Source organism: Pseudophryne corroboree, chromosome 9 (assembly GCF_028390025.1).
Source record: "Pseudophryne corroboree isolate aPseCor3 chromosome 9, aPseCor3.hap2, whole genome shotgun sequence".
NCBI lineage: Eukaryota > Metazoa > Chordata > Amphibia > Anura > Myobatrachidae > Pseudophryne > Pseudophryne corroboree.
This window is the reverse complement of record NC_086452.1, coordinates 306069422-306082387: the sequence shown is the minus strand read 5'-3', so window position 1 is coordinate 306082387 and position 12966 is coordinate 306069422. Positions and strand designations below refer to the sequence as shown.

Here is a 12966-nt window from a genome sequence, read left to right as displayed (position 1 = left end):
CCTCACTTGCAGTGCACTGGTTCAGCTTACTGCCACTAAACTGACACCTGAACACCTTGCACAGTGAGAAAGGATTTTGGCAGGCAAGTCTGAGAATACAGCCGCAAACTTGCTAGGTTCACAGAGTAGCAAAAGAACCCCAGCAGGTTAAACGACTGACTCCAGTCTTACTGCTAGGTCTGGATTGGCAGAGTGTAATACCAAATCCCAAGGCCTATTTGCAGTAAGCAACAAACAAATACAAAGTTTACACAGTACTAGCTAGCTTTCAGGAACTGACTAACCAACAAAGATTCAGCAGCATCTGCCTAACCTGAGAAGAGGGTTTATATAGCAGGTGCTGTCCACGCCCCACTCAGACCTCACAGACTGTGAGCACAAAAACCAGCACCGGATCCCCTGCCGTGCACAGAGCCTGTAACCACTGCACAGCAAAAGGCCCGAACCGGAGTATCAGCTACGCTCAGGTTACTCCGCTAGCACTTGTCTCCCGGTTGCCATGACGACGTGGCAGCACAGAGCAGGAGACCGTAACAATTATGCACTAAAGTGGTATTCAAGAGATTGTGGGGGAGATGCACTAAGCCACTGAAAAATGACGGGAGCTGAGTGGCTGCTAATTTATTTCTCTCCGCTCACGCTCTGAGGCTCAGTATATTTGCCCATGTATCTGTACAATTTAGTAGGCGTGTGCCTTATGAATATTGCCTTCGGTCCTAGGTTTGGCACACTAATACCACTTTCAGATCGCAAATGCCGGATCCCACCCGGTAAAAGAAACGTGTCCTTACCGGCATTTGCTCTCCTTTGCTGGCTTTCCGACCTGGCAATATACCGGGTCGGTAGCCATATCAGCAGGGGGGGGCGCAGCAGGGGCGGGGGTGGAGGCGGCGCTGGGAGATGAGCTCTTCTCCTGCGCCGCCTCTCCCTATGCTGTGAATGGGAACCGTGTCGCATCGACGCAGCTCCCATTCACACTGCACCTGACCCGGTATTCAACCCGGGTATAATCCTTCTTTTATACCGGGTTGAATTACCGGGTCAGACGACCCGCTAATTCTCGCAAAGTGCTTTCACATCACACACTGACCCGTGTCGATACCGGGTTATTTATGCGATGTGAAAGGGGTATAAGTGGGGGTGTGTTTGTGCATGTGAGTAGCTCAATTTAAAGTCTAAAGGTGCATACACACTAGACGACGTTGCTCCATGACTGACGTCTAGTGTTTTCTCCGGCCGTACATACTGAGCGATATGACGACCATATCGCTCAGTGACGTCACGCCATGGCCGGGCCGTGCAGGCAGCTCTTGGACAACGGTCCAAATTGAGCATGCATGCACCGACGACACCGAGGGTCATTAACGGCCTGCGGTGCCACGCATTGTTCGTCGTCGCCGCTGGCATACACACTTGCCGAGAAAGTAAACAACGTCACTCAGGAAGGGTGAAAATGAGCGACGTTGTTCATTTTATTGGCAAGTGTGTATCCTCCTTTAGCATGTTCGCATCATTCCATATGTAATATTTTGCTGTTTATGTTAATATATCCTGTAATGCCATACTTTGGGCACACAAACCAACTGAATACCCCCCAATCTCCCGTCTAGTGACGAGATCACAGGGGGGGGCAATTTAATTTTTGTTTTTGTGCTGATCGCACCCAAAAAAGTCGGGTTTAGCCACGTAAAGTGGCCAAACACATCCAAAGATATGCACGCAACGGGAAAATTCCAGTTTCAGCGTTCAGACGGGTCACTTTTTGCACATTTCAGCTCATTAGCCCTGGAATGATACGAGCTGAAATGCTGGAGCCAGCAGCTGATTGCGCCTAAATGGAGCTACAATGAAATACCTCCACTGGGCGCCATCTCCCGACTGCCGGGGAAAACAACAATTGAATTAAATTATCTAAATTATAAGCTTGTGAGCAGGGTCCTCTGTCTATTATTACTAGAGATGTGCACGTACCCCGGTGTTTTGGTTATGGTTCTAATTCATCATCTGATTTTGGATTCGACAAAACCACCCTCAAGTGTATTGGTTCAGATTCGCATTTGGTTCGGTTTAAAATTGATAATAAAATTAAGAATCACTGATAAAAATCAATAAAACCAGCTAAAATCATGTTATTTTTGCAATCCAAAACCCAAAATTTGGATTTCAAATCTGAATTCTATCCCATCGTAAGATGCAAACCTGGACTGCTTGAATCCAGAAAATACAGGGTGGATTTGGATTCCTGGAGAACCAAACCGCATATTTTTTGGTTATTACCCACCTTTTATTGCTGTTTTGTTCCCAATTGCAAAGTGCAGCGGAATATGCTGGCGCTATATAAATAACTGAAAATAAATAAATGTCTGTAATATTGTGAATAGTACAAGGAGACAAATAATTACACTTTACCAAGTAAAGGGCAATTGTTTTATTATAACCTAGGAAGATTTCTTTCTCACGTTTATCTAGTTAAGGTCTGCTGTCAACATAAATGGTAACTCTTCTACTAGCATGAAATAATATTAAAACATTTTCTGTTGCACACCATTTCTAATTTTCTATTCTCCAATTTAGCAAGCTTCAAATTGTGCTTGCAACCTGCTTCCATTTTCACACCCATGTCAGATCTCCTGACATCACTTCTTTTTCTCCCTAGTCTTATTATTGTTGCTAGGCAGTTTTCTCCATCCCCTCCTTCTCTGTGCAGTCAGCTATCTGCTGTGCGTCCTGATTGGTTTGCATAATATGTGGCTCGAAAACCAATAGCAGGTTCTATGCAAATTTTACACTGATTCAGTTGACATCAGACAGGGCTGGTATAGTTATTTGCCGGGAGAGCTGATGGCATCATGGCTGCAGGGGGCTCTCTTTCTGGTATGTGGTTTCTTTTTTTGTTTTTGTTACATAGATTTTTTTTTCTGTTTCATTTACATATTAATCCCCTTACCTTTTTTTTTACAGGGGACTTAAACATTAATGGCATCTAACTACTGCTTTATTCTTAGCAACTGCTAAGGCCTATGTAGACGTTCACTTAAAGGAACAGTAACACTCAAGTGTGTAATATGCACAAATATATAATAGCATGTGTGAATCAAAACTGGTCTAATTAGACTGGCGGAAAATTTGTAAATGAGTTGCTTACAGAGTCTACTACCCACTATTCATTTATTTTATTTTTTACATATATTTAATTTATTTTCTTGCAACATCACGCTGCGCATGAAAAATGGCATATATAACATAGCGATTGAAGCTTAAATTTACTATATGCTTTCCATTGTACAGGGATATGGCATCAATTCAAAAACGGTTTGTTATAGAAATATTTACTGTCTGCAGTGTTATTTACTTGAAACGAAATTTGTGTACCTTAAACATTGTTATGTCTATTGCAGTTTTTCTGTTTCTGTTATAGGACCAAAATGTACCCCTCAGACACACCTTCACACTAAGTCTCAGGAATTTTAGTGCTGTCGATGCCAGAGAACACCAATAGGATTGTTCAGCACTTAGAACACCAATACGATTGAACAAATGACTGGCAACAGGAGTAACAGGACACACAAGCTATTAAGCAAAACGCTCTTCCTGCCAGCAGTTTCTGGCTACAAACTCTTCGTTCTCTTACAATTTACATTTTAATCCAGATTATGGGACTCATTGATATTAATTTACCTAAATGTGGTCATTACCAGCCATGTGTCTAAACTTCCACCAAACTTTGTGGGTGTGAATGCTGTGGCCTAAAACTTTTGTGCCAGTTATTTTGTGATTTGACTACATATTTACAGTAAGGTTGGGTCCAAACGATTTGATTGAAAAAGTCCTCACACCAACACTGCAGTTATCTATCATCAAATCAAACTTTCAGTTCTCTAAAATTATTGCAAATGCAATCATATTGAGACCACTTTGGTGCCAATATCACAAATGACTGGAGATGTGTGGTTCGGGTTCTCCAGAGATGCGAATCCACACAAATTTTGTGTATTTGAACCAAAGCCTGATCCAGATTCCCCTGTGGAGAACCAATCCGAAAAGAGTATGGATTCGTATCTTCCCGCAGTTCAGAATTTGGATTTTAAATCAAAATTTTAGGGTTTGGATTGCAAAAATTACATGATTTTAGTTGTTTTTATTGTCTTCTTTTTTTTTTATTTTTTTTAGCAATGATTATTTTAAACAGAACCAAAGTCCGAATCAAAACACTTGAGGGTAGTTTTGCCAATACCAAAACATGATGATGAATTAGAACCAAAACACAGGGAACCATGCACATCTCAGCAAATGACTGAATTGACTGACTAATCTGACATGTTTAGTCAGCAATTAGCTTCCAAGCTCCAATCCTGACTGTATTTTATTGGCATACTCTATGTGCATGGTTAAGTGATGCAAGTGAATGCAAATGTGGAATTAATTTGAAAAGACTCAGGGTGAGATGTACTAAGCCTTGAAAAGTGATACATTTCAAAGTGATGGAGTACCAGCCAATTAGCTCCTAACTGCCATTTTACATGGCTAGTTGGCTGGTACTTTATGACCATGCAAATGATCACTTTTCAAGGGTTAGTACATCTGGCACTTAATGAGATTTTTGTACAATACATAAGTATTGGTGTCGTTGGATTACAATAACCTTTTTGGCTGAAACACAAATAGGAAGGAACGAAGAGTAGCACTAGGGCACACACTACTGGTAATCTTATGAATACTGTCCTTTACCTAGTTTACCACTTAAATGATGTGAAGACTATTCTGATGAATGGATGAATGAAGCTTTCCATGTAGAGCCATATATCTGATCAGAAAGGATGGTAAAATTGATTACGTCACTTGGGTTCAACAGACGACTGTTGGGTGATTTGAAATTACACATGAGTTTTCCTTATCCTTTAAAAGGGGTGTGATACGGGATCCCGGCGGTCAGAATACCAACATCGTCATCCCGACAGTGAGAATCCTGACAGTTCTTCATATAACTACACTTAGGGGTCTACTCAATTATTGTCGAATCCTCTTAGATGGAGAGGATCCGACACTTCAGTATTCAATTTGCGGACATTTTCTACAAAACCGATCCAACTTTTTTAAAATCGGATCGGCCTTGTTGAAAACAGGCCAAAAACCTGTCGGAAATGCCTGCAAATTTGACAAAATACGTGGATACACGGGTAATCCGCCATTCCATGTGTTTTCCGACAAGTTGGAATTTCAACTGGACTTGAATAGGTCGAATCCCCAAAAAAAGTCGTAAAGTGCTGTTTTTCCGTCAAATCGGGAATTCTGACAATAATTGAATAGACCTCTTAGTAGTTAGTACACTTAGCCTAATCCTTACCCTTCACCTAACCTTCCCCTCACGGAGCTTAATCCTAACTTACGTTAGGGATGTCGGCTGTCAGTATTCCAGCGTCTGTATTCTAAGCAGTGTCGAGATTCTGGCGCCAGTCTTCTGTCCGCCTGCATCCTGGGTGTCAGAAAGCTAACTACATCCCCTTAAAAGGACTACAAGTTAATCACAGATTGGCTTACTCTATCTTTCAAATGTTTTAGAGCTTGTGAGGTTCAGATTAGTTGTTTTTATGATCAAGGGGAGTGTTTAACAGTGAGTACAAAAAATGTTCAGCTGAGCTACTGATGCGTTGGAACTTATTGCATTAGGAGTACCTTGCAAAATGAATAGAATTTTCTCTATGAATCAATTACAAATGGAGACATGTTTCTAGCTTTTTGATAGCTTATTATGTGTCAAAACCTGCTGAGCACTGACAAAAGCTACAATCTGGATGTGTTTCAAATCCTTTTCTCCATCTCCTTTTGGAACATGTGTCAAAACTTTACATATAACAAAATGCTGTTCTACAGGCAGGGCCGCTGACCGCTAATAAGATATAGATGGATGCACGTACCATGATTTTGAGACAGATTGAATGCAGGGAACAAAAGGACAGTTCAGCATCAAGGATGATACCTAGGCAGCGAGCTTGTGGGGTAGGATTGATTGTCGAGTTCTCAACAATGATGGAGATATCAGAATGGTAACTACTATTGGTCGGTTGAAATAGAACTAATTCTGTTTGGAAATATTACGTTTGAGGTGGCAAGATGACATCCAAGAGGAAACTGTAGAGAGGTTCATAGTTACAACATCTCAAAAACCATGTCAGATGTGTTGAGCCCTTGAATCTCACCTAGTGGCGTATCTGTAATGTGTGCATCGAGGGGACACACACCCTGCACCCATTTTTCAAAACTTTACCCTCTGGAGTCCCACAGCAGTAGTGCTGCACAGATCAATGGGAAAATGTCAGTGGTGGCCATGTTCCCAGTGTTTCCAACATGCGCAGTAGGACAATCACTGTGAAAATAGCCACTGCGCCATTTACCTGTACACTAGACTCTGGGACAGCTCTATGGTCTCCTGGTGACCCTAGTGCTTAGAGTCTACTGCGCTAGTGGTTAGAGAGGAGGGGGTGCGGACAGAGACTGCACGCGGGCTCCCTCCTCTATTAATATGCCCCTGATCTCACCTCTTAGTTTAGAAATGTAACATTCTGATACTTGATGCGTTACAAATTGTTACTAAATTTAAATATAAATTTGATGACTATTGGATTTTACAGTCTGTCTTTTGATTTAAATATAGATAGTGCTATCACCTTAATATGACAAGCAACACATAAAGTATCAGTTAATTAGAGGGTCTCTATCAGTCATGTGATCATTAAACCACATTTCTGGCTACTTTTAGTAATCAGTTGTGTGAATTTATAACCTCTTGAATAAAGTAGATTGGTGCAGGCAATGGTTTTACTAGTGGGAAATGCAATCAGTCTTAACAGGAATGTATGTTAACACTGTTGCAGTAAACTATCATTATTAAAGGACATATCATGGAATATAGTAGATGGCAGCCAATGTATACTTATTTTTGTGCTATAACTTACTGTAAGATATAGCAAATCTGTTTAGAACAAATCTGTATGACTGCATTTTGTTGTTACCACTCCTTCTCTGCAAGGAAGCCTGCTGCCTGCCTTCGGTTGTGTCTCTTTAATGCATCCACATTCAGTTGTTGCCACAGGGAGCTCTCTTGTGGATATGGCTGGAAATATTTCCTGTTTTGTTCAGGCATTGGCCATATATGAGCAATATGCCACAGAATTATTTGCAGTGCAAGGTTTGTATATGCAGATTAAGTGCTTGCTTTTAGGGTTGTGGTGGTTGTATACAATTTTATTTGTGCAGTTTAAAGTTAATATAGTTTGGTCTTATTGGGAAATATGCTTTTGATGCATTGACGGTCTTTATTCGATGATGTTTCTTTTAGCTCAGTCTGTGATGACGTTTATGCCTGAATTTGCCACTTGTTAATTTAGCCTTTACTATTGCTAGTATGCACTTCTATTATGCTTGTTAAACAGCTACTGAGTTAATAATCTAATACTTAATACCATTATTTTGATATTATTTACATTGTTAAATGAATGGTTGAGTGTAAGCAAGGACACAAATTTGATTGTTTAAATTTTTTTATTTATATATATATATATATATATATATATATATATATAACAAATGGCACTCCCTAACATTAAAGTATGGTGCTGTGACTTCTTAAAAAAGCCTATTATAAGGGAATCCCCCTGGTAGTATTCCACATTCTTGTTGTTTGTGCTCTTCATTTGAGTGAACTTGAACCAATGCAGTAAATGTACACACACATCAGCGATATAGGTAGGGTGAACCAACCAGAGAGGTACTAAATTTGCCTAGCATTAGCTAATGCTCCACAAATCCTCTCCTAACAATCCTATAAAACAGGAGAAAGCCACAACTAACATTCTCAATCCTAAAGCGTAAACAACTCCAACACATTAAAGAGGCAATACAAAGAGAAAAACACCTCATGATTTAATCTCATTCGTGTTTATTTCAATTCCGAACCTTCAGGCCTAATGAGATGTCTCTGAGTGTACTTTGTTTGTTTTAATTATGTTTAGTCTAGCTACATATATTCAGATGTCATAAGAATAAGCAGTAAAAAAATATATTGAAAGATGTAAAATAGATCATATTAAAGCAAGTGGCATCATCCTAATTAGTAAGAGACAATATAGTAATAGGACTAGCTAAGTCGCAGTGCTTGTGCCAGTAGGTAAATGCCAGAAAACCGGGCTTCAATTGGGGTGCTAGGGATGAGGTGGATGGTAGGGAGTCAGGTGAAGAGATGGAGAATGAGACTGTATGTTACAGATTCCTACAAATCGAGCCTTCTGAACCAAGTGTCCTGAAAAGTTATGTAGTCATCAGAAAGTGATAGAAATATGTTGTCCATATCCTTCTAAAAGAAGCAACTTTAAAATGAGTGAAGAGGATGAACACCAACAGACCAGAATAACTGCTTTGGCAGTGTTATTCAGATGTATTAAAGGGGATCTTCTAGAGCTCACGATATGCTTTTTTTTTTTTTTTAGAGGCATTTTTTTTTTCATATTTAAAGTAACGATTATGTCTATATTTTCTTTTTTTCTGTATGATATATAACCTGCTTCTTGGTCATACTTGTATTTTATAATGTGTGTATGATGCATATATACATAGAAACTTCCGTAAATTTTTCTCTAAATGGATTGTTAATTGTTTATTGGGAAAACCTGAAAATGATCAGAAATGCCCCACCTACCGTAAATCACTATGGATATACAGTAGGAAGCCAAATACCTGTAACTAATATTGAAGCACCATGTGCCCTTATACAGTCATGGAACACCTTTATTACTTAAAATATCCTTGTAATTTACAGTTGAAGGTAGATTATGCCATGCATTGATGCTCTTTTTTTCCTTTTCTATTCTCTTCCAATGCTGAGCTTCATAACGTCAAAGCTTTAGGATTTGCTCCTTTTGTTTTGTACTTTTGTTTTATATTTCATTTGAAATTCCTAACAACTAGCAAACCACTATCCTTTATTTCTTTTTTAAATAAAATATATTTTGAATCCATTTATGGGATGTTTACAGCACATGTTGTTGATTTTGTTTTGTTTTTCTCTAGCCTCTCTTATCTTGTTTTATTAATTGTATAATTATTTAATTTAAAGGTTTATGATGGACACTGGAGAAGAACCTAAAAAAAAAATCTTTAAAGCCCGCAAAACAATGAAAGCAAGTGACCGTCAACAGCTGGAAGCTGTGCACAAAACAAAAGAGGATCTGTTGAAACCCACAGAGTTGGTTAATGGAAATCATGAAAATTGTGATTCAGATATGAATTTTGACATCAATGATTCCGACCCTATGGAGGAGAAAAAGGATTTAAATGGCATAGACATTAACAGTGATTCTTTTGATTCTGTTGTAAAACTGCCTGATATTAAGGAGGGTTTAATAAATGATGACCGAACTAGTGATTTAGAGTTGCCACTTGATTTTGAACTTCCCGAGAGCATTACATGTCAAGAAGATACAAGCAAAATTATGACTAGTGGAACTGCTGTCCAGGTCTGTTCAACGGATGGTGAACAGCAAATTGATGAAAAGACTACTGCTCTTGATGAAGTAGAGCAAAGAGAGCAAGAAGCACTGCCGTTAGCAGAAAATCTCTTATGTGATACTGAATTTTCAGAGCAGCAGCCTCTGTGCAACATTCTTGAAGACAAAAGTCCTGATCTAGAGGCTGTACAAAACATGGAAGATGAGAATCCTGTGGAACCTACCATTGAGAAAGAGTTGGAACATGAAGACATGGACACCGTATCAGGGAGCCCTATTGCTAAAGCAGAAAATGAAACGGAAGACCATATTTTTAAAGAGCCTATTGATACAGAACCTGTAGTTTCTAATAATACTGTAGAAAAGGCAGAGAATTTGAATGAAGAACATCATGAAAATGAAGCAGATTATAAAAACTTACCTGACAATGAAATGCACAATGCTGAGGATGCTGAAGAAAATCATGTGCCACAAGATAACATAGAGGTGAATGGACCACATGAACCAAATATTTTACCTGATATGGCTGTACCAGAAGCTGGGTACTCTTCAGAGGAAAACAGGGAAACCTCAGAGACTCTGTCACCTCAACAGGATTTTGGGGAAGAAGCCATATCAAGTAGTATGGAGGTTGACCAAATTGTGAGAACTGAAGAGGAAATCTCTTCTCCAGGAGAAGCTCATATTGACACACCTGTTTCAGATCTGCAGGCAGTTACTAGGTTAGAAAGTTCAGATACAATGGAAACTGATGAAATAATACCGATTCTCGAAAAGCTGGCGCCAGTGGAAGATGAGCTTCAGTATTTTGTAAAACCTGATTTGCTATCTGAAAGTGTTGGTGATGCAGAGGAAGAGAAAACTGAAAACAATGCAACTTCTCCAAGCAAAAATGATGTCAGTGAGACTCTACCAAGAGAAGCATTTTTGGTTCTCTCTGATGAGGAAGAACTGTCTGGTGAAAGTACAACCCTGAAAGAAAGCATCTCAAATGAACAAGGTAGATTTCTATAGGGGAAGGGGCATATATTTAACTATCATTCTAGAGTGGGTGTTTTATTTTTCCCTATGGTAATAATGAGAATGGCAGCGCTCTCCATGCTTTGGGCCCAGTGGCAAGCTTAGCTCGCTACAAGTTAGCTTCCCACTCGGGTGGTTGCATGGACCCACCACCCGAGTGGGAATACCGGGCTGCAGTCTGGATTCCGACCACCGGGATTCAGAGCACCTGAATGCCAGGATCCCGACAAGCGGCATATTAACCGCATCCCCTCTAAACAGATAAATAAATAAAAAATACCTTCTATATGTAAATAAAATGCAAAAATTTAGTTACTTGCAAATATATGATGTAATAAACCGTAATGATAGATGCAGTTTTAAATTGCAAGGAAAGTGTTTGCTGTTGTTGAAAATTGACATATAATTGTCGTGTATTTAGAAAGTATTTGTGCTTGTTTGTCTGCTATACACTTTTGCTAGAAATATCACACGTCTAAAAACCTACACTCCAGTAAGTTGTATATGAATCTAAAAGCGGTGAGTCTAAAAAAATAGGTTCTTATTTAAGTACTGGAATTGTAGTTAAAAAGAAACAAAAAAGCCTTTGGGTTTCTGGTCTTAAAAATGCATTAAAGAAAAGTACATTGTTTAAATGCTTTGGGCAATCATTCTAAGATTGTAGTATACAACATTACCGTTCTTCTAATTGTAGCACAAGACTTTGCTGTTAAGGCGATCAAATACATTTGTAAAAATCACAAGATTGTAGAACAGTTCAACAAGACAAAATGAGCACATATAAACATAGTTAATGTTTATATGTGTACCAGATTTGTCATAAAAGAGGTTGGTCTATCAGTCTGTAAGGAAAGTATACAATGACATTATGAAATTTGGGTTTATGGTTATCAATGCCTTTTTAAAAATACAATTTGTTTTCTGTATTTGTCAACATGTTGGCATGGTCAGTTTGATTTACCGATGCATAATTGATGAAATCCTAAGTATTATTGGGGGCTTTTACTGAGGATCAAGAAATAGCACTCATCACCATTTGAATACAACGTTTTGCCAGTGAATGTATTTTCCAAGTCCTATGAGGCAGTATTACCCTAGAGAAGTCCTTTGAGGCAGGGTGGCCTAGGGAGGTCCTGGGAGGCAGTATGGCCTGTAGGTGTTCTGTGAAGCAATATGGCCTAGAGAAGTCATGTGAGGCAGTATGGCCTAAAGATGTTCTGGGAGCCATTATGGCCCTGGAGAAGTCATGTGAGGCAGTATTGCCTAGAGAAGTCCTGTGAGGCAGTATAACCCTCGAGATGTCCTTTGAGGTGGTATGGCCTGCAGATGTCCTGTGAGGCGGTATGGCCTGCAGATGTCCTGTGAGGCGGTATGGCCTGCAGATGTCCTGTGAGGCGGTATGGCCTGCAGATGATCTGTGAGGCGGTATGGCCTGCAGATGATCTGTGAGGCGGTATGGCCTGCAGATGATCTGTGAGGCAGTATGGCCGGGAGATGTTCTGTGAGGCAATGTGGCCTGGAGATGTTCTGTGAGGCAATGTGGCCTGGAGATGTTCTGTGAGGCTCTATTTCCTTTCTCTTACGTCCTAGAGGATACTGGGGTTCCATTTAGTACCATGGGGTATAGACGGGTCCATTAGGAGCCATGGGCACTTTAAGCATTTGATAGTGTGGGCTGGCTCCTCCCTCTATGCCCCTCCTACCAGACTCTATTTAGAAAATGTGCCCGGAGGAGCCAGTAACGCTTATGGAAGCTCCTGTAGAGTTTTCTGCATTTATTTTATATGTTTGATATTTTCAGGCAGGGCTGGTTGGCACCAGCCTGCTTGCTTCGTGGGCCTTAGGGGGGACGGGGACGGCCCAACCTCTTGAAAGGTTAATGGTCCCGTTCTCCGGTAACAGTACACTGAGCTCCTGAGGGAACTATTTGCACGCCCCACCATGGCGAGCCTACACTCCCGCAGCACGCCGCCACCCCTAACAGAGCCAGAAGAAAGAAGAGTGGTGAGTACTAAGCCGGCGTCCCGATTAGTGGGTCGCCGGCCATTATGACGGCATGAGGGTACGGAGACGCACGGCTTCTAACCAGGGCGGATTGCGTTTCCAATACACAGCTGCATCTCACTACACTGTACACAGTACCCACACTGGCAAAAAATGCCTCAAAACGGTTTTCTCTCCATTTTAAGCAACAGATTACCTCAGCCAGTATAAAAAAAGCGGGAAGATCGCGTGCCATTGAAGGGGTGGGGCTTCACTATGAGAGGATCCAACAGCTCACCAGCTGCAGTGGACACAGACGTTGACTGACAGGGACGCGCAGCTCCTCCAGTGTGACTCCAGATTACCTCAGCAGTACCAGGGGGTCATAGCATGGGGGAAACGACTATTAGTGTACTTAGTCTGCGACCCAGCTAAGCTTGGCATTAGCGATAAGGGCGCGGTG

The 12966-nt window shown here is 40.5% G+C and overlaps 1 protein-coding gene across 5 annotated transcripts in view; it reads left to right on the top strand.

Annotated features, from left to right (window-relative positions):
• Positions 1-12966, top strand: part of LOC134958066 (activating transcription factor 7-interacting protein 1-like) — a 190745-nt gene that overhangs the window by 58100 nt on the left and 119679 nt on the right. For 3 of the 5 annotated variants that reach the window (XM_063940419.1, XM_063940420.1, XM_063940416.1), the window contains exon 2: positions 9110-10500. In XM_063940419.1, coding sequence (XP_063796489.1) covers positions 9114-10500 — 1387 coding nt within the window. In that variant the 5' untranslated portion in view covers positions 9110-9113. Of the gene's footprint in view, positions 1-2798; positions 2875-3418; positions 3794-9109; positions 10501-12966 lie in introns of those variants that run through there. The other 2 variants (XM_063940418.1, XM_063940417.1) reach the window with 2 other exon arrangements.